The sequence below is a fragment of the Perna viridis genome, chromosome 2 (assembly GCF_037379345.1).
Source record: "Perna viridis isolate PV_CMFRI_1.1 ecotype Kerala chromosome 2, ASM3737934v1, whole genome shotgun sequence".
Classification (NCBI taxonomy): domain Eukaryota; kingdom Metazoa; phylum Mollusca; class Bivalvia; order Mytilida; family Mytilidae; genus Perna; species Perna viridis.
The window spans coordinates 46786449-46807336 of NC_142446.1; the positions used below are offsets into that span (position 1 = coordinate 46786449).

Consider the following 20888-nt stretch of genomic DNA (forward strand, 5'->3'; position numbering starts at 1 on the left):
TGTTTCTTTAACATATGTACCATATCCATTTTCTTTATATTTATCTAAAAAGTAAAGAGATAAAATCCAAGAAGTATGCATACAATATAGCAAACCAAGCGGATATCACGTTTATTACGATATTAAGTTTTTTTTGCGTATTAACGAGACGTTGAGTCACAGTACTATTATTAAAATTTGTTTTTTTTTTATCACAAAATCCAACATTTTTTATTACCATTTTCTATCTTTTCTAGGATTACCCCTCTTGGTATATCAAGTTTAATAGCGGTTTCTATTGCTGGAATTAAAGACATATCAACCGTTTTTGAACAATTAGGAATGTTTGTGTTAGCAGTTACTACAGGAATAGCCGTGCATCAATTTATATTTCTACCGCTACTGCTTATAGTTTTAACGAGAAGAAATCCATTTACATTCTTTATTAGTATGATACGAGTGTGGATGCTGACGTTTGCTGCTACGAGCACGTAAGTTTGAAACATCTCTAATGTCTCTTTATCTACAATCGATTTAAGCTTGTCATATGTGACAATATACATACTTACACCTTCGGTTTTGATCAAATGACAATAAAGGGAACCAAGACTCGAGCGGAAACCAAAATAACATATTCCAGGGACAAAGAATAGATAGGGAAAAAAACTTACACGAAAAAGAACACAAAACAACCAAAATAATATGTACAAAGAAACAGAGGTAAATGATAAACCAGGAATCCACTAAAAACTGGGAGTATGGACCAGGTGCACCGGAAGGGTAAGCGTCCTCTGCTTTTTTTTAAAAACACTCGCCCAGTAGCTCATAAAGTGTTGATCACGTCCGAGGTAGACGAAAAAATAAATGATATATTTGATAAAGTGTTATATATTTGTTGAGACTGACTACTGAATTCATAGTTATAACTTTGCTTAAAAGACAGAATACGGAGCTCAAAAATTGAGTATGTTACTAAGCTATATAACAGTGTGTTATTAAGATTTTTCATTTTATAGTTTATTTATAGCAGACAATATTTCTTTTTCCTCATTTTTTATTTGTATGTATATTTTAGTGCTGTTGCTATACCCGAAATGCTACGTGCATGTGAAGACAAGAATAAAATTGACAAAAGAGTTAGCAGATTTGTCATTCCTTTTTGTGTTACCCTTAATGCTGATGGAAGTGCCATGTACATATCAATTGCCGCCATTTTTATTGCCAACATTACGGGAACATCATTATCAACTGCAGATTATATAATTATTTGGTAGGTGTGAACACTTTGATAGGTATTATTCTACGAAAAATCTGATTAAAACACGACCTTCTATTACGTTACCTGATTTGATGACACTTACGAAGGTGTATTATGGTTTTCGACTTAGAACTTTGAGGTTGTATGTTGTTACTCTGATCTAGGATAGATTATGAAAAAGAAATCTTCAAGATATGACTTCTTTTTGTTACACAAACACCGAATCAAATCACATCATCGAACAGAACTCTTGACAAAACTTCAAAGTTACAAATTAGTTATAATTAAGTGATATGTCAAAATAAATTAATTTGAGATAAATACTGTAATCTGATTGGTTAAAATAATTTTGTTATATCTCAATGGATAAACAATATTGACACGCCCTTATTCAGTTAAAGTCAGAGCTACTTTTTCATGTTTAAAGATAAAAATATGTTTTAAAATTAATTTATAAGAATTGGTTATGATATAAATTTTGCACTTCGCGCAATAAACAATATGCACATGGAAAATTTATGTTATTTTTCAAAGGACAAAATTTTTATCATAGCCAATTCTTAAATAAAATCATTCCATAGATAACTTTTGTATTGTAGTATACTTACGGGTGTAGCCACACTAGCCTTGCCATCAGTTCCAAGTTCAAGTATTGTGACATTAGTTATGATTCTGACATCACTAAACATTCCAGCTGGTCAGATATCACTTCTCTTTGCTGTAGAATGGTACCTGTAAGTATATGACTGTAGTGTTTTATGACCTAATTTCAAAATGTTTTTGCTGGATTAAGCAGATTTGGTTTTGAAATGTCTCTCCAGGCTTCGATTTCCCTTAAGTTTTCTCCTCGAGTAGAACTTTAGTATTCCTTATTTACTTACTCTTATATATTCTATATTTTATCTTTCAAAAAGGCTGGAATTTTGTATTCCACAAATCCAGAAATATTTTAAAAGATCGAGAAAATAAGCAATGACGTCAACATACTCTTTTGTTTGTTGGGCTTGCAATTTTGAAAAAAAAACACACATCAAAGAAAAGTAAAGTGTGCAAAACAGTGCTTAGAGATTCACGCCATTGTTTGATTTATATACTTGTACAGTGACTTTCCTTCAACCATGACACTCCTTTGTTACCAATTTGCTGAACAATACAAAGGATTGACAAAGCTTCAGCAAATTGGTTGCAAAAGAATGTCATGGTTGTAGGGAAGTCACTGTAACAATAATTATTCGCTATGTAAAACAAAACGTGAAAAAAAACAAAATGCAAACTTCATGTGTCAAGAACATCGATGTTTGTGTTAAAGAGGGTCATATAATAATGACCTGAACTCATCTGTCTTGTGTTATTTGATATGAATCAGTATCAAAAAGCTTAATTCATTACAATATTCACGTATCATTTATTGTATCATTTCAGTGACAGAATACGGACTACTAGTAACTCTATGAGTCATACATTCTGTACAGCCATAACATATCAGTTTTGTAAGAATTCGTTGCCTAGCTCAGGCAAAATTCCATGTGATGATTTCGAAATTGACATAGAAACCCCAGTTACGGAAACAACGTCCTTTGGTGATGTTTAAACAATTAATGATACTGAGCCACGGTAGATTGATGAATGACCATCTCTGTACTGAAAAAAAATTTGATATGAATTCTTGTGCATGTTTTAGTTAGAAAAGAACATTTTATAGGTCTTTTTATTGATGTGTGCGAATGTTTGGACATATGTCTATTTGGCAGTTATCAACTAATTCATAGCTACTGTATTTGCAAAGCAATCTCCCATCTAAGATCATCGAGTGATAAAAGAAATAGATGACTAAGTGACAATCACCTGATAAACTTCCTTCTGTAATTAACTGAACAATGGACCAACCCTTATTGGTCTAGACGTATTTAACAAGCACGCTGCGAAGAAGCAGATGGAAGTAAATTGTCTGAATTGGGCCATTTAAACTTATTTTAAAATTGGGTCAAAATACCTATGAAATGATAGAAAGTTTAAATAACCCTGTTAATTGTTCAGGTAACTACCTTTGTATCAGGTAATGGTCATTCAATCAAACTCGCCAAAATATCAGCATGCTTAGTAAAAGTTTTAGTCTTTCAGTGCAATGTGGAAATATTACACAGGCAAAACAATATTTTCTGTTTCATTTATTCGGACATGTCCCATTTATCTATGAGAAATTTGCATTTCGAGTAAAATTTATTTTTCTTGTATTGTTTAACTTATTATTTTTTTGTTGCATTGTTGTATTAATATTTAACCTTTTTTCTTTATTGCTTGAGTTTTAAGCATATTTTCCATAAAGAAAAAAAAATTCTTTTCTATTAGTTCGGTTTTAACATGTAAAAGTGTGCCACAAGCAATTTCTTGTAGGTAAATATGTTGCTACCTCTAAAATATGTTTGATAATTGTTTTTTTTGTATGATAAAGATTATATAGAGTGATTGTCATTCGTCATATTTGTCAACTTATTTAAAAAACAAAAAAACTCGATAGATTGAGACCTTATTAACCGAACACCTGATAACTATGTAATATCCATATTTTTTTACACGTTCTTTATAAAGTACATATAAATGACTATACAAACGTATTAGATGTAAGCAAAATACATAATGTACATAATGTAACTTTGTAAACTCTTTGTGTATAATTTCGTGTATACATTGTAATAAGTTTAGAATGAGAAAAGAAAAAAAGTAATTTCTCCACGAAAAATATTTATCGATGATGCAGTTTAAGTTGCATTTTACATTCATGTAAAATGTCGGGCCCTCAATGTCAATTGACTGTTCGCGTCTGATGTTGACGGTCTTTTTTTACTTCCGGTGTCTAACCTCTGATGAGGACAAGCAGAACGGAACGACAATTTAAGCTCCCTCTTCTAAGAGTCTCGTTTTGTCTTATTTTACATTTTATTTGTATTTAGTTTTGGTTTTGCATTTAAGATGTAGCCACGCTGTTCTTATTTATTATTTATTTAAAAATAGCTTTGGTAAATGCAGTTTTGCTTTAATTGTAATTTTTTAAAACACGTGCTCAATTTTAAAATACTGCATGATAAGTTTGAATCTCCCGTGAAAGCACAGGTTTATAACATTATTTAAGTGGTTGTTGTTATTTGTTATTATTTATTCAATTTCATTGTTTTGTTTTACGTCATGGTCACATGTCTCAAATGATGAATCAAATTATCTAGGACTGTTTTTCTGTAAATACTTATTTCTTTATTGTATGGTGTATGTATTTTTTAAAATGTGCAATATACTTATTTAATTGATATAATTTATCATGATCATTTTGATAAATGTTTTTTCGCATAATAATGTATACTTCTAAAGTTGAAGATCTAAGTAATCGCTGACCAAGTAATAAAGTACCAGTCCATAAAAAATTCAGACACTGTCCATATTGTAATGATTCATGACGAAGAAAAACCCATGAAACAAACATCGCTTTTTCAATCTACATACGTTATGTTTTTACTTGAAAGTTGTCCTTTCAATGTTCAGATCTGTACTTTTGAAAAATCATACATTTATCTCCCAATTAAACAAAGTCAGGAACACCAACTCTTGCAACGTGCTAATTTTATGTACAATCTATATAAATTTTGTCTCAAAAGCGCAACACCAAAATGTAAAACTATGACTTGTTATTTGGTCTGTAACTGATTCTGAATAAGACATTAAAGTAAATTTGGTGGATTTTTGACATGCATGATCACCTCCTGTCTGATTTTTATAAAGACTGCTACTCAACAAGTTAGAGTTATTCGTGCTGCATTTGTTCTTTGTTTTGCGGTACTTTACTCTATTGTTTAAACTACAGATGGAATCTCTTTCTGTATACATTGTTGTGATCTGTTGATTACAGTAATGAAATAAATTAAAATTTCAACAATGTAGTTGTTGTAACATTTTTTTCTGCACTAACGCTAATTACTAGTACTTATATTTTGTTATTTATGAAGGAAATGCGACCGTGTGTCCGTTTGTCTGTTTTGATGTTTACTCGAGCTATTTGTTTAATATATAATGGATCAGAATATAATCTTTTGCGTGTAGTTTGTGTTCATCGAAATCATAAATGGCTTTTTACATGAAAGTAATACAAAGGAAGGGAATGGGTAAGAATGTTACTTTTGTGTTAAAAAAAATGAAAGATTTTAACATAAATAGATTTGACTTGTGTTTTGTTTTCCCCCCTTTGTTTTTGTCCAGTATATAGTTTAACTATGAAACAAAAGTATTCGAAACAAGAGTTAAGTGGAAGTCTTATTACTTACTGAAAATTATATATCTAATCACTTAAATCATATTTACGCAATGACTTAATTTGCAATAAGTCGAATTAGTATGTTATTGCATTAATGACATTTAGTTTTTTAATGACCCAAATTTAATGATTTCTGTTGTTTTTGGTTCCTTTCTTGATTAAGAAAATAGATCAAACATTGATGCTATTTTTTTTATTCAAAAACATATAACCGTATAAAAGGATTTTGAAGACCGAATAACTGCTTACTTCTTCAGAGCTAGTTGCTCAAAAATAACTAGTAACAAGAGACGTGGTTATGTCTGCCTTCGACACAAACCGTATTGATGACCAATTCTAAACATCAAAATATAAGTTTGTAGATACTTAAATGTTAAGGTAAAAGTTTCGAATTATTTCATCGCCTGAATATAGCTGAAATATTGCTGCTTGGGCGTTAAATCCCAATAATCAATCAATCAATCGAATTATTTCTAGTATGAAACTCTGTTGGTAAAAACATTTTTTTGAAATAAAAAAATATACGACGTTAATGAGATGAAAGCAAATAGACATGAATTTTAGGGTAAATTTCTTGTTATTCTATTTTTTCATGAAAGCTAACAGGAAAAATTTGCAATCTTCCTGGCTTAAATGAGCACAAAGGAAACGCTAATATATACCTAAATATCATTATAAAATAGCTAAATTAAAAACAAAGCAATGAACTCAACAAGGGCAAACTTCGAAAAGGTTCCACAACCTCGTTGGCATTTCCTCATTAGTTATCTCCATAATTTCTTTTTAATGGAAGGAGTCGCGGATATAACAATTCGTTATTGAAAATTTATGGACACTTTTCATATAATTACGAAGAGTTTTTACGCCAAATCAATATAAAATGACTTTTGGATATATGTGAGATGGATCGGTGTTTTTTTTTTTCATTTCTCCTTTCCTAATTAGGTGGACATGATATAACTTGGCCAATTTATCAACAGTAAAAGAAAAAATGTTTCCTACTCCCACTATAGAATAATAATAATATTCGGGAATTATGTTTTTGAAGATAGCCTTATAAAATGCAATCAAAATTGTTAAAAAAAATTAAAGTGTTGCATTCAAATTTCCTAGAAAAGAAAAAAAAATGTTATGTTCAGTGAAAAAAGTACATAACACATCAAGCAATAATATATTTCATCTACGTAATCTTGTGTTCCTCGACGAGACGTTTTTTTTTGTATATTCCGTGTAGAGAATGTGAATTTCTATGCACACAAATTGTATAGAAAACAACATTGGTTTTAAAAGAAATATTTCTTATGTAATCATAATTGTTTGAACATTCTAAATAAGATATCTTGCCTTTAGTTGAATAAAAATCCTGTATCTGCCACTGCTGTGAAATCTGTCTAAACTGAACCCCTTTTGGACTTTTTGTTCGGTTAAGACATATAACGAAGAAGTAAAATAGTTTATAAAATTATATAGAGGGACTAGGAAAAATCTCTGGATAGCACTGGTTTTCGGATAATTCAAGCAGGGTTAAAGAAAAAATAATAATTGATTCTGTTATTCCCAATAGTATACTATATTCCCTTTGACTACTGCCTAAATGTTCATACCCTACATTTAACTTTCAAATTAATTTTATTTAGGTACATGCTAAAAGATACGAAAATGAACAACTAGATTCGTTTTCATGATATCATTTAGATGTGCATTACTTGAAGTGCATTACCGTTTGATAGTAAAAACAATATATATATATCCTGACTTGACTTCAAGGAAATAAGCATCTCTATACACATATTAAGTCTTTAAGCATTTGCAATATGATGAATGTTCAAGTATCTCTGGTTTAAAGCCGATGAACAGTTTTCTAACAAATTAAACTGAGATATACCTATTGGTGATTAAGAATCCAGAAATTGATTTATACAACTGTAGACTTAATCCTGGTGTATTTAACTCTATATAATGACGTTACGTCTGACGTTAAGGTATATTCTTGTTAGGCTGGTGTTAAAACAATGATACGAGAACGTCAAAAAAGCTAACCACAAGAATCGAATGTTCGCAATATCATAGAGGAAATTTAAGATTTGAAAAAGATAAGACATTTTTTTACAAGCCAGGGTAAAGTAACAGGAACCGTTTAGTCTTGAATCCAGCATAGACATAAGGTGATGTATATTGTACGTCAACAACATAAACGTAGATTCCTTTGGTTAAAGATGTGTATCAGGTGGTCGAATCGCACGATTCTCTCCTATATTAAGGTCAGATATACAGTTAACATATGGTCAAAATAATATAGATTTTTATTGTTGTTATAGTACACCTAAATGAAGGCAAGAGAGTGTTTTAGTAAATGCGAAAGAAGTGCTTTTAACTGTTAGTATTAAGAGCATTGAAAACAAGTATTAGCTTTTCAATATAGCTAGACGGCTTTTAGCAAATATGGTGATGTGTAAACGTTTTGTAATCTTGTCAGGTTGTTATTGCTATATGTCTTTGTATATTAAAAAGAGATGATGTTTATTGAATATGAGACGCTGTTGTACTGTAAGGTAACATGTATGAATTATGAAAAGAGGAAGACAATTCGTAGTCATGGTAATCAAGGAATCAAATCATGCAAATCTGTAGTCATAAATATTTGTACAGCAACAAATGTACACGACATGCGCCACTTTTATTCTAGTGATAATAAATAAAGTCTTTGCCTTGCACTGATACTTTTGTTGTTGTCGATCTGGATCCACCACCGTACTACCTACACAATTTATGAACCCCGGAAATTTTGCCCAATGAAAGCATCGTCTTTCTTGTCCAATAATATGGTTTGGGGGAAATTATTAGTTCGTGGATTCTTGAATTCGCGAATTTGACAATTCTATCACACTAACAAATGGCATTTATTTCCATTTAGTTGAGAAATAAATTTCGTGTTTTACTTAACCAACGAAAACAACGCAAATCGGTACCCCACGAACAATAGTACTGTCACAGTAAATTCTTTTAAAACTAATATTTAATTTTGTGGTACAAAGGAGCATTATTGCCATACCACATGCACATTTAATATATACATATTGTATGTCGTCGTTTTTTTTATCATTTTTCCTTTAAGTATAAATCAATCCAAGAAAGAAGAAGTAGTAATATCGATGGTAAACAAACGAGAAAAGACCGTAACATTAAAAGAACAAAACAATGACGGGAACACCAAAAGGACATAACAATGACGGGAACACCAAAAGGACATAACAATGCCGGGAACACCAAAAAAGACAACAGACGAGGATAATAAAAGGATAACCAAGTGGAAGATTGAATAACCAAAATATAACCTTGAGTGTCGAAGAATGCCTCGAGATTTTTCAAGAGTGAGGAACTTGTACCGCGCACGAGTTAAATTTTGATGCGCTCTTGGCACGAGTGATTATATTTTAGTTACTCACGATAACTCCATAAAAATTGATATTTTCTCATATCATAAATATTTTGATCGGCGGATTGATATTCGCGTTAAGACGTTTGACGGGAAAAAGTACGAGAGTGAAATTACCGAATCTATTTCACAGTGTGAATTATCGAATTTTCATTACACAGGGAACAGTCGATTAATTACTGGCCGGGTCATTCCTCCTCGTATGATAATCTAGGGTTTTTACTCAACACACGATGCATGGTAGCACAGGACAGCTCATCTAGTTGTTATTATGTAGGAAAGAGGATCAAATTAACGATACATGTCACGACTAATAAATATTATACATACTTTTATGAATGTGACGACTCTATTCACTACACTACTCCATCGGATAATATTGATTCAGGGAAGAAACCGTTAGTATGTAAGGATCTGAAAAATTACCAACGATGTTAGAACTGAATGAAGTCGTCCCATTATAAAGTAAGTTAAACACACACACACTAACATCAAAATTCCAACAAAAAACTAAGGTCATAAGGATTAGGTCATAAATTTCTGTTTCTTGAAAGACACTTGTCATGCTGCTAGATAAAGATTAAGCCTTAATTTAAGGAAAAGAAGAAACATCTATAATAGAAGAAAAAAAAATTATATTGAAAATAGACATTCCATATTAATTAATCCGATCATGTGTCCACAATAGAATAGCCGAGGTGACAACATATTTTCCCCAGCAACTATAGGATTCTTTGTTGTTTGATGAGCTATATTTAGCAGACGTGCCATGGTGACGGTCGCTTGAGTAAAGCTTGTTGTGAGATAAAAAACAAAACCAGAGGATAGATAAGATGACATTAAAAACGAGTACTGTTAACCAACTAATATTTTTACGAGCGATTTATTGTCGCTTATTATTCTGCGAGCCAAAAAAGCAACCGTGAAATAATACACTGTGAATATGATATATCTCTTTTTGATACAAATCTATTTGAGAGAGTTTTAAACACACACACACACACACACACACACACACACACACACACAAGCGGTGAATAATTGACATCCTAAATCGGAAAAAATATAAGTATTTGTAAATATAAATTGCACGGTTTACAGGGACCTGTTATAACATTTTTTTCTCGTCAGATTATGTACTAAGATTGCACAAGTTTTATATTTTGTAATTTATCATGATGTCGTGTCTACACAAGTTATGAAACTAAACCCCAATATCTTATAAGTACCTAAATGTTTTAATGTTTCAACTTCATGTGGTTACCATGTAAATATTTTGCTTTTTATTTCAATAGAGTTCTTTCAGAGAGTTTTGTTTTTTACATTATCTTGATTATCGTTCAAAAATCCACTACTGTCTACAATAGCTTTATATTTAACCCCGTGATATTAAAGCGCCCATAAGACACACAATTGTCATTAATGACAAATAAGTTTATGACCGTAGATCACGAATATTAGAAATATTAATTTTGCGTTTTTAAATCGTTTCTTCCTGAAATTTCTATAAGTCTTGTTATTACTCTACTCAATCAAAATGCCATGTCTTGGCTCCATGTTGTGGTTGAATTCCGACGTTTGGTCTTTAATGCTGTGTTGACATTTAACTGTGCTTACTAATATTTCAACTCTGCTCTAGTGGTGTTAGGTTTATTTTTAATCAATAGACTAAACAGCTACATCCTATGAGTGATAAGCAAATTTCGCACTGTCTAAAGGGACATACGGACAAGTGTTAAGGTAAGGAATGGCTTAATACATATAATTAGATTTTTTACGAAAGAATTCCTCAGTGATACTATGCCTTCAATATGTTCAGTATGTTAAATGTTCTCTAAAGTTGCATCAGAAAAGTTAATTTGCTTTTTTTTTGACAAATCGGACTAAATAACATGGTTTTTCATTATTTTTCTTATCAATTTATCAGTAAAAGCCGACCAGCCTTTTTAAAATTAAAATGCGTTTTATAATTATAGGGGCTCAAAACAAGCTGCTATAATGGGGAGTGGGTGCACCTTTTTTAAATCAACGAATGACTTTTAATAATAAGAAATACGAAATGCTTCAGAATGGTTTTTAATCATGAAAACAACGAAGAACTTATGCAGCTAAGATAATAATTGATGCCAGAGAAATAATGTTTAAGTTTGTTTGTGTTCCTTCTTCTGTGAAATTTAAAGTCACACCTATTAGGAACCTACCGCAAAAAAACCCATAAAAAACGTAATTCAGTTTATCAAAAAATTAACATCTTCATTTTTTGTAAAGGATTGATATCCATTCTAGTATTCATGTATAACTTAAAATTCAAAAAGAAAACATAAAAGGAAATGAAGGTCCATTTTCCATTAAAAAAATGTCGGATTAATTGACGAAAATGAAAATGCTTACGGTCAGCAAGAAAAGGTGTAAGGTTAAAAGATAAAAAAAATATGCATCTATTAGTATGTATTTAATTATCCGTGGTATCTGAAGTACCTTCGGATAATCCAGTGTCCTTAGTCTTTTATCAAATGAACTTTAGTTCTGATTTATCATATCGAAGGGATCTTAAGAAGCAGTCTTTGTAAGAATCATGCCAAATACTGTTACAGGTGGTATACCAAAAAGGCTATTCATTTTCATTTTTTGTTATTAAGTTATGTTTTAGGAAAATAGGATGAAATGCGTAATTATTCACTCCAATCTGTCAGCTATTAGGAGATAATTTACATTGAATATACAATTATTTAATTTCAATGTCATTTTCAGAGTTAGCTCCCTTAATTTTGAATTATATATATTTTTTTTATCTCCTAAGCACAAGGGGTATATAAAAAAACCAAATATTACATTCCGTTTACTCTGAAAGTACCTTTATTCGTGGATGTCAATTTTTGTGGATTTGGGTGGAAACACAAGTTCGTGGATTCTTGAATTGATGGTTTGGGGGTTTTCAGTATACACATCAATGGAAATCCCCTCGTTGGGTACTTATTTTCGTGGTTTGGACAACCCACGAAAACCATGAAAGATGGTACCACTTTCTTTATACTAAAGCATTTTAAACAAAATGTCAAAAATATAAATATGTAGGCTTTCCAACCATGAATCACATTTTGTATTATTGTTATCAGGAGTGTTACTTAACTATTTATTCTATTTTGTTCTATCTTTTGGACAACCAATTAGGTAGCCTTAATTTGATTAGAACACAGTTTTCTTGAGAATTTCCTTGCAAAATTGGGTTATATGGTCACAACATGAAATTTATCTTGTATAAGTATTTGCAACTTTTATATATCGTTTGAAAATTTGTAATCCTTATTAGAAAAGTAAATAGAAAATAATGTTTAGAAGCTATTCTCAAAGCTAGGAAATATATTTACGATGAAAATGACATGTACTTATAATATTAAGACAATAAATCTTGATTAAATTGTAATTAGATTTAAGTTGCACACAAATCATTGGAACGTTTGTATTCAGCATTTTACATCAATCTCGTGTAAACATCAAAGTAATTTGGATTGATTTCATTCTGTTTCAAATGAAAGCTTGATAAGAGTAATTTCCCTTACCCTAGGTCTACCTCTTAAGTTGTTCAAATGTGAAATTCATTTTCATGGATACCCGTGCAGGTCCGGGTGTTAAAAGAATAGGCCTGCAGCAGCGCTAAGCTTGTCGTAAAAGGCAACTAAATAGTGCTCAGAACCCTAGACGGGGACTAGGGCGCTCTGCCCAAAGAGTAACTGGGATGTGTGCCCCAGGTGGTGGAATGGGGTACCCCTGGCGTGTTACATGCTGGGGTTGTCGGGCTATAATACGGAAAACCTGATCGCAAACCATAGTGGTGCACCGTGTTGGGAAAGATGCCACGTTCCTCGCACGCTAAAGAACCCTACTGTGGTATTCTCCCGGAGTAGAAACCATAGGGCTCCGCCACAGGAGGCTAAATTGCCCGACCCTACACACCTCTCCCTATTTCCAGTGGCAATCAAATTTTGTCGACCCCATTGTCCTTGTGTCCCACCCCTTCTTCATTTCATCATCATTTCATGTTCATTTATCATCAATTTCATGTTCATCGTCTGAATATAGCTGAAATATTGCTGCTCGGACGTTAAACCCCAACAAACAAACAGACAAACAAACATTTTCATGGAAAAAATGAATTCTTCGTAAACGATACTTAAACAGAAGAGTGCTACGAAACCTTTTTGTGGCTTAATACGTTTTTTTTCTTTCCGTACATTTCACTTATACGCACATTTTGAGTACACCTTTTTGATTATTTGAAAAGTAACTAATTGAAAAGCAATTTACATTTATGTTTACAGAATTGAAATTGAAAACAGCTTGATGAAAACATAAACGTAATACTTTAGTTGTGATATGACAAAACAATTTGAAAATATCAATCAAGCATTTACGAAGTTACGATTTGGTAAAATTCCTAGTTGTTGCTTATGAAATGACAAAAAAAGTAATTACATGTAACCGCTTCGTTGTCTAGCCAGAATGTTTTATTCTGTTCATATTCATATCAAGATACAAAAGTTGCTAATAAAGTGATACTACCATCGTCATCCGGACTTTCTCTTTAGACTCTTCCTTTTAACTACTGCCTAGATTTTATCAGTTCGGTAATTGGGATATTACGGATCTAAGTACGACACGTGAATGGAAGAAATGTCTATCTAAACTTAGCAAGGCATAGAAATGCTCAAATGATGTTTTGATAGTAAAAGAAAACGAAGCTTCGTATAGAGCTTTCATATCACAACTCATACGTATGGAATTTTCATACCACAACTCATATGTTATGACAGAGCTTGCCGTATCTACGCAGCATACTTTTTGTGTCAAACTAGAACTCTTACAGTTAAGTTTCTGGAACAGGGATATGTTGCTACAAGACTGAGGTCATCACTACAGAAGTTTTATGGTCGCCATCATGAACTTTTGTTCGTTATGGTGTATCCATCTGCGCCATGGAAACTGATTTGTTCATAGTGTCATAGTTTTCCTTTCCTCTTTTACCCGGGCTTGAATTTTTTATGAGCAACTTGGTGGGTGTTTCTAGAAAAGCAAAGACGCTTACCCTACCGGTGCACCTGGTCCATGCTCCCAGTCTTTAGTGGAATCCGAGTTGCTCATTTGCTTTTGTTACTTTGTATTATTATTTTAGTTACTTAATCTTCTTTGTTGCGTATGTCTGTTTTCCATGTTTGGTATTTGTCCCTGGATTACTTTCTTTTGATTTCCGCTAGAACCTTGGTTTCCTTGATAACTCTTTCAAACAGTTCGAAATTGAAAATAACAGTAATATATCTAGGTCTTAAGTTCAAGTACTGTCGTCCTACGTGGATAGAAGGACGATAATTAAACTGAAATGTGGCGTTAGTGTTCCATTGATAATTACCTAATGACATGTCTACTAATTGGCCAGTCTATTCTTATAACTAGAATTCAGCTTTTCAAGCGCAGATCGTCAGACATCAATACAATGAGTGAAGGTATGAAATACATTGTGCCCATATAAATTGGAAGCTGTGACGTACATTCAATTGTAAGCTTGATATTGGGGTTTCCAGACAAAATAGCTACATATTTTTTTTCGTTTGTTGTTTTTGTTGTAAATTATGTTTGTACACATGTTCGGCGGGTGTTTCTAGAAAAGCAGAGGACGCTTACCCTACCGGTGCACTTTGTCCATTCTCCCAGTTCTTAGTGGAGTCCGGGTTGCTCATTTGCTTTTGTTACTTTGTATGTATTATTTTAGTTACTTTATGTGTATGTCTGTTTTACATGCCTGGTCTTTGTCCCTGGATTACATTCTTTTGTTTACCGCTAGAACCTCGTTTCCCTTAATTACTCCATGTTAAGGGTTTAAAACAAATGACACCAGCGTGGCACAAATTTTGCCAAATTGGTTATATGTTTTATCTAGTTACTGTTGTGTCTTAAGAAAAGCAAAGTGAGCTTGTTGCATACATTTTTAAATACCAACACATTGTCACAGCCATGGTAAATTTAAACAACTTGATGATGGAAATTCATCAGTTACATACCCCTTTGATTAAATCTCTATATAGAAATGAGAAGCATTTGAATATATGATAGTTAACTACGAATACTATATCTTTAACGCTGTCCACTTTTTATTCATAAAAGATCAAATTTTTTTTATGAATGCAGCAAATTTAAGCCAAAATGTAAACCATTGCTGTAATGATCACTGGACCGATTTCGTTTGTCATTGTTTTTCTAATTTAAAATGGACTTCAATGATATCATCCAAACCATAAAACCAACAGACTCGACTGTTAGTAAAGGACATCGATAATACATTAACGTATGATGCAAATGAAATGTTACCACAAAGATGTGAGGTAGACTACAAGCATTTCGAGGTTGACAAATACTAAACTGTCATTTAGCCTTAAACTTAAGGCTCTTAACATATGTAGAATAATAACAGAGTTGGGATTTTAATTACTAGTGTAGAGCTTTTCTAACCTCCTGTTATCATTAGATTTTCAACCCCGTTTGTAGTTCCTACAAAACATCATGAACCATAGCTATCGATAGGTGTTTTTCGTTATTCTAAATGGGGCTTTTCCTTTTTTTATTTGCGTTTTATCCTGTGATAGGAAAAAACAAGCTTATATTGAAATACAAAAAATACCAATCATATAAATTTAAGCTACCCGTAAATTAAATTTTGATATGCTGTACATGTGTTTCAATGAGTAACCTCTCATCAGCAGCATTAGAATCAAATATATATAAAAGAGTTATCAAGGGAACCAGTATTCTAGCGGAAATCAAAAGAAAATAATCCGAGGACAAAGACCAGACATGGAAAACAGACACACACAACAATTAACATATAGATATAAAACCAAAAAAATATTGTATACAAGAAGTACTTAAAACCATAATTATCGAATAATATTTTCAAATTGTATAATTCCGTCTATTTATTTGCTATAAGTATGATTTCTGACCGTCGATCAACCAAGTAACACTTGTCGGGCTTCAATTAGCTCTTCTACAGGACACTGACATAATTTTTTTAGTTTGCAATTTGATATAGTTGATTGGATACAATTGTGGCAGGATCATATTTTCCTCAAATACCTTATCATTTCAGGTCGATGGTTAATGGTATGTCATAAATAGATATTGCCTTGAATAATGTAGACATGAGTAGTACTAATACTTATATGGCTGAGGTATACTATACAGACTTCATAAACACGACAGTTTCAATCGATGATGGACACATCGATAACAAACAGTTTGAAGTTGAAGTGACAACGCTGCACAATGCAGAATATGTTTTAAGGAAGTATGCCTATCCTGTAATTATTTTCATGGGAATTCTGGGTAACACGATGTCTGCCTATATATTTTCTAGCGTTCAGCTACGTAAATATTCATGCAACATGTTTTTAACCATGAGGTCTATTTGTGACAACGGTATGCTTATAAATCTACTTGTTGTTTGGTTAGACTTTATGCAGATACGATTTTTTCATAAGAACGTAATTTGTCAAGTCACCGTTTTTCTGTCTTATATTTGCAGTTTTTTGTCGGTATGGTGCGTCGTTTGTGTAACTATAGACAATTATATAAGAATGTGTCGCCCGTCATCGGTTGAAGTGTACTGTAAAAAGAAATATGCCACTATAATTATATCTATGATTGTTGTTCTTTCGCTCTGCATCTACCACATTCCTCTCTGGACGACTCACGTAACGAAGTATGGTAACGACTACTATTGTTTACCAATCCAAACGTTCCATGAAGTACTGTATGTGTTGACCTATATCGATACAGCTTTAACATTCGTCATACCTCTGTCGTCCATATTGTTTTGTATGGCGTTGTTAATATTCGAGGCAATGCGTTCACATCAACGATCATTGCAATTAAGAGAGCGGTTTAATGCTCGAACATGGCCATCGAGTACAAGCCACTATTTAAAAGTTACAAAGCTTTTGTTCGCTGTCTCGGTCATCTTTCTTATTCTACACACTCCAACCCATGTAATCAAAATAAAGACTGTAGTAGAAGCGTTTTCTGGTAATCCACAGCAACCATCGAAAATCCTTAAAACTTTGGATTATATTTTTCAAGTAATGTATTGTTTGAATTTTTCCGTGAATTTCATAGTTTATTATGTTTTTGGAAAGAATTTCAGGACGATGTGTCAATCGTACTTTTTTAGTGTATCGAGATGTCTACGTGAGAAGAAGATATCTATTAACAGTGATATTGTTCCGTCCGCAGATGTTTTATCGACAGAAATTTGTGAAAGAGATTCTATAATGTGATAATCCAATAGTTGTTTTGTTGTTTCTGTTGTACTTCACGTTTGTCATTATCCTTTTCGTTATTAAATTTACATTGTTCATACTGCATTTGTCACTAATAAAGTTTACATATATTGCTGTTATACTTTGTTCAAAGACAATAACGTCTGTTGAAATATAAAGTGAATTGTAGATTTATATACAAAACAATGAAATCGTGATATTAGGAAAGCGACTATAGTGCTTGAAAATCACAAACCAAATGTCAACGATCATACTTCACCAATGTTTCCACTCACAATCTAATGACAAATAATAAAACTGGAAGCGCTATAATTATTGACGTCCGATTTGATAATATGCGTCATGAATGGATGAAAGCGTACCTTCTCCCTTTTCTTTATTTCGTCAATAATAAAATAAACAAATTATAAAAGTATTACCGGTAAATAGTAATTGTATCTTATTACGATCAACACTTCTGAATTAGTTACGCATGCCCTATTTATTTAAGTCAACATATTTGATTTAAACATTACACCAGTTTTGTGAAGCTGAAGTAATCTAGAGTGACTAACGAAGATGTCATTTGTTTCTTAGAGAGGACATTTTCAAATTTATTGATTATTTTAGATATATGTGTTTCCTTGAGTTCTCCTTAGTAAAATGTTCATTGTTCAATTTTTTTTTCTGTGGATTAAATATGTTTAATTATTTTGCTGTCCTGAGAGTCAATTTACAAGTGAAGAAAAAATACAAGGAAGCAATTTGATCAAATTAGGTTTAAAAAGTTACGGAATAGAAAAAAAAATATGAAATGTTCGGGTGATGTTGCAGAGGTTGTAATATCAGCTCAATGAAATGAGACATACAAAAATTTAAAAAAAAAAAACATGTGCAAGAATTAAAAAATAATAAAATCCTTTCCAACTCAGTTTCTTGCCAAAGCGTCATCATGGAACATGCTTGCTATTAAACTATGCGTCTTTACATCAAGAAAAGATTAGCTTATACATGTATGACTGATTTTCCTTCAAAAATCCTATAACTAAACTATTACAACTAAGTAAAATACCATTAAGGGTTTATTCTTTGTTTTTCATATTTGACTTGCTATACATGAAAACAGTTATATAAGCCTTGTAAACAAAAAGAGCTTATTCTTGTATCCAAGGCATTTTGGTTTTGTTTTGACTTGACATAAGGTATTTAAATGTATTTATTATATTGGAGACATCGTGCAATTATATCCTTTCTGAACATGTTTGTTACATCATGCTGAGCTAGATGTGTGTAAATAATTACTTTGGTTTCTTTTTTTCAGAAATACAAATTGAATTGTAAAAGCTTTGCAACGCAATTACGACCATAAAATTGTTTTCTCAATTAAAATGTTTTCTATCATATGTACGTGTATCCTATCACATTTACTTTGTGACTAAAACTGTCTCTCATAATTAACAAGTAACTGATTGTTTCAAATATGTTAAACAACGTTTTATAAGACAATGACGGCTCACTAAATATGTGTTTAACTTGTTTTTTTTTTAAATTTAAGGTTGAAATTTGCAGACATGTTTGATTTTCATATTAATTGCGTTTAGTTGTGATTTTAAGAAACGAGATTTTCTTTCAATTAAATGGCCTAGTATATTGTATGGGCATAAAGAACGATACTTGTAACACCGAAAAATAACTCACCATATTTAACGAAACTGTACAAACAGCCTTTAACAACAAGTGCACTACCAGTCTCTTTTTCTAAATCACTTACATCTTTTCATAGTTGTGAGAAACACCTTCAATCTTACCACGATATACGTTTTTGCTATGTAGTATTAATCATGCGGATTATTTAAAATTCAAAAGATCTGTTGAAAATCTAAATTCATAATTATCATCCACGTAGAATAGCATTTAGACCTTCGATTGTGTAACATCTTATGCTACAACTCTGCATCCACACTTGAAAGACTGACTGGATTCAGAAACATCATGTACACCGCTGCCATTCCAGGAATTATTGAACATCCAGATACAAACATATGGTATTTGGCAAACATTCTTCTCATCAGTTTTGTTAAAATGAGTCTTAATCTTGTTGCCTAAGTGTTTGAATGCTTGGTCGAAACAAATATTTGTCTAGTGCATGATTTTAAACAGACAGTTGTTATTGTGACCCCTCTGTTTATCGAATGTACCTTCACTCTTATGTGGCATATGTAGAGCAATGACAAAATTACCGAATTGATAAACTCTTGGCACTAACCAAAATTAATAGTCAAAAAGGAAACAATTGGCAATATCAGGAAAGTAGGAAAACACCGCAATGGTCATTACATAGTTTAGATATTTCCAGTCGAGAAAGTGGGTTAAAATAGATTTCATAGCGCGCTACTCGTTGATCGTTATATTGTTGCCATCTTCACCTATCCCCCAGAGCAGACCTGCTCACAATATTGGAGTTTCCATCTTTCGTTTTAACCCAAACTCGACTATAGGTAACTTTGTGTGTGTTGAAAAAAAAAAGCGAATGCTTTTCTGACACATGGTCCAAACTTTAGGTTTTATGTAGAGTTCGGGTTGCTCATACATTCTTGGGTATTTTTTGTTATTTAATGTGTTTTATCTTTTTACTTAGTTTTATACTTCTCGTTTTAATCGGTCTCCTTGATTTGAACGAGAAATAGTATATATAAATTAAGCAAGACGAACTGAATATGTTTAAATAGAAACGAACACCACACGCTGGAACGGATAAAAACCGTTTAATACAGAAAATGGGAGATTCGAAAGGAAATGATTATCAAAGTACGTAAACAAAACTTAGTAGAGGCCATTCATATTTTATTTAGTTCTAAGGGATATGGGTTCGACCCTCTGACATCTCACACGTAGCTAGTATGAAGCCGGTTATTTAAAAAAATAATGTCGTCTGTTAATTCATCAAAAGTTCACGTCGAAAATGATCTATGAAGTGCAATTTTAATTCACATTTCGGTGCAGACGTAGTAAATTGTAGCTTGAAAGGTGTGGTGAAGGTTGGAAAGGTAAGTTCATGGCAAAATGATTAGAACAAGATATCCAATATTGTTTACTAATGTTGCATGGGTTAATGCATCAACAAAACAAATCTACATTTATATGGAAAACGTATTAGTAAAAGGATTCATTATTTATATTGATACACTTATCGTTAAGTGCGTGCTCATCTCATTTGGGAATATGCGTGCTTTGTGTCATGGAACGTGAATAATTTCGGTAAGAAGAAAAAAAAATTACGTAAAAATACTACATTGACAAGATACAAAATTAAAGTCTCCAAAGAATTTTACGTTCTTACAATAATAGTATAATTTAAGTACAAAGAAAGGTCTGAAAGATTCCAAACAATGTAAGAACTGTCAAATTTGTCGTTCCCACCGTCGTACCGCTGTGACATCTATGGCAACACCGCCTGTATGAAGTCCAGCGCCCTAGACCACTCGGCCATCTAGGCTATACAAAAATATAGCTTTCGCTGGCCGGATCATTCCTCCTCGTAGGATTAATCTAGGGTTACAACTTAGTACACGATGTATGGTAGTACAGGACAGCTCATCTAGGTGTTGT

At 32.2% G+C, this 20888-nt stretch overlaps 2 protein-coding genes across 4 annotated transcripts in view; both read left to right on the plus strand.

The window, feature by feature from the left end:
* LOC148625393 (excitatory amino acid transporter 2-like) overlaps positions 1-8255 on the plus strand; it is a 21132-nt gene extending 12877 nt beyond the window's left edge. For all 3 annotated transcript variants that reach the window (XM_088568883.1, XM_088568884.1, XM_088568882.1), the window contains exons 8-11: positions 237-470; positions 1055-1249; positions 1837-1971; positions 2660-8255. In XM_088568883.1, the coding sequence (XP_088425009.1) occupies positions 237-470; positions 1055-1249; positions 1837-1971; positions 2660-2828 (733 nt within the window). In that variant the 3' untranslated portion in view covers positions 2829-8255. The remainder of the gene's footprint in view (positions 1-236; positions 471-1054; positions 1250-1836; positions 1972-2659) is intronic.
* Positions 8256-16116: 7861 nt separating this feature from the next.
* LOC148625394 (uncharacterized) lies at positions 16117-17392 on the plus strand. The gene has a single exon (XM_088568897.1). The coding sequence runs from the start codon at positions 16164-16166 to the stop codon at positions 17295-17297; it is 1134 nt and encodes a 377-aa protein (XP_088425023.1). The 5' UTR covers positions 16117-16163; the 3' UTR covers positions 17298-17392.
* Positions 17393-20888: the final 3496 nt, after the last annotated feature.

What these genes read in the sequence shown, in the direction of transcription:
- LOC148625394 (XM_088568897.1), top strand. Translation starts at nt 16,164, where the DNA reads ATGAGTAGTACTAATACTTATATGGCTGAGGTATACTATACAGACTTC.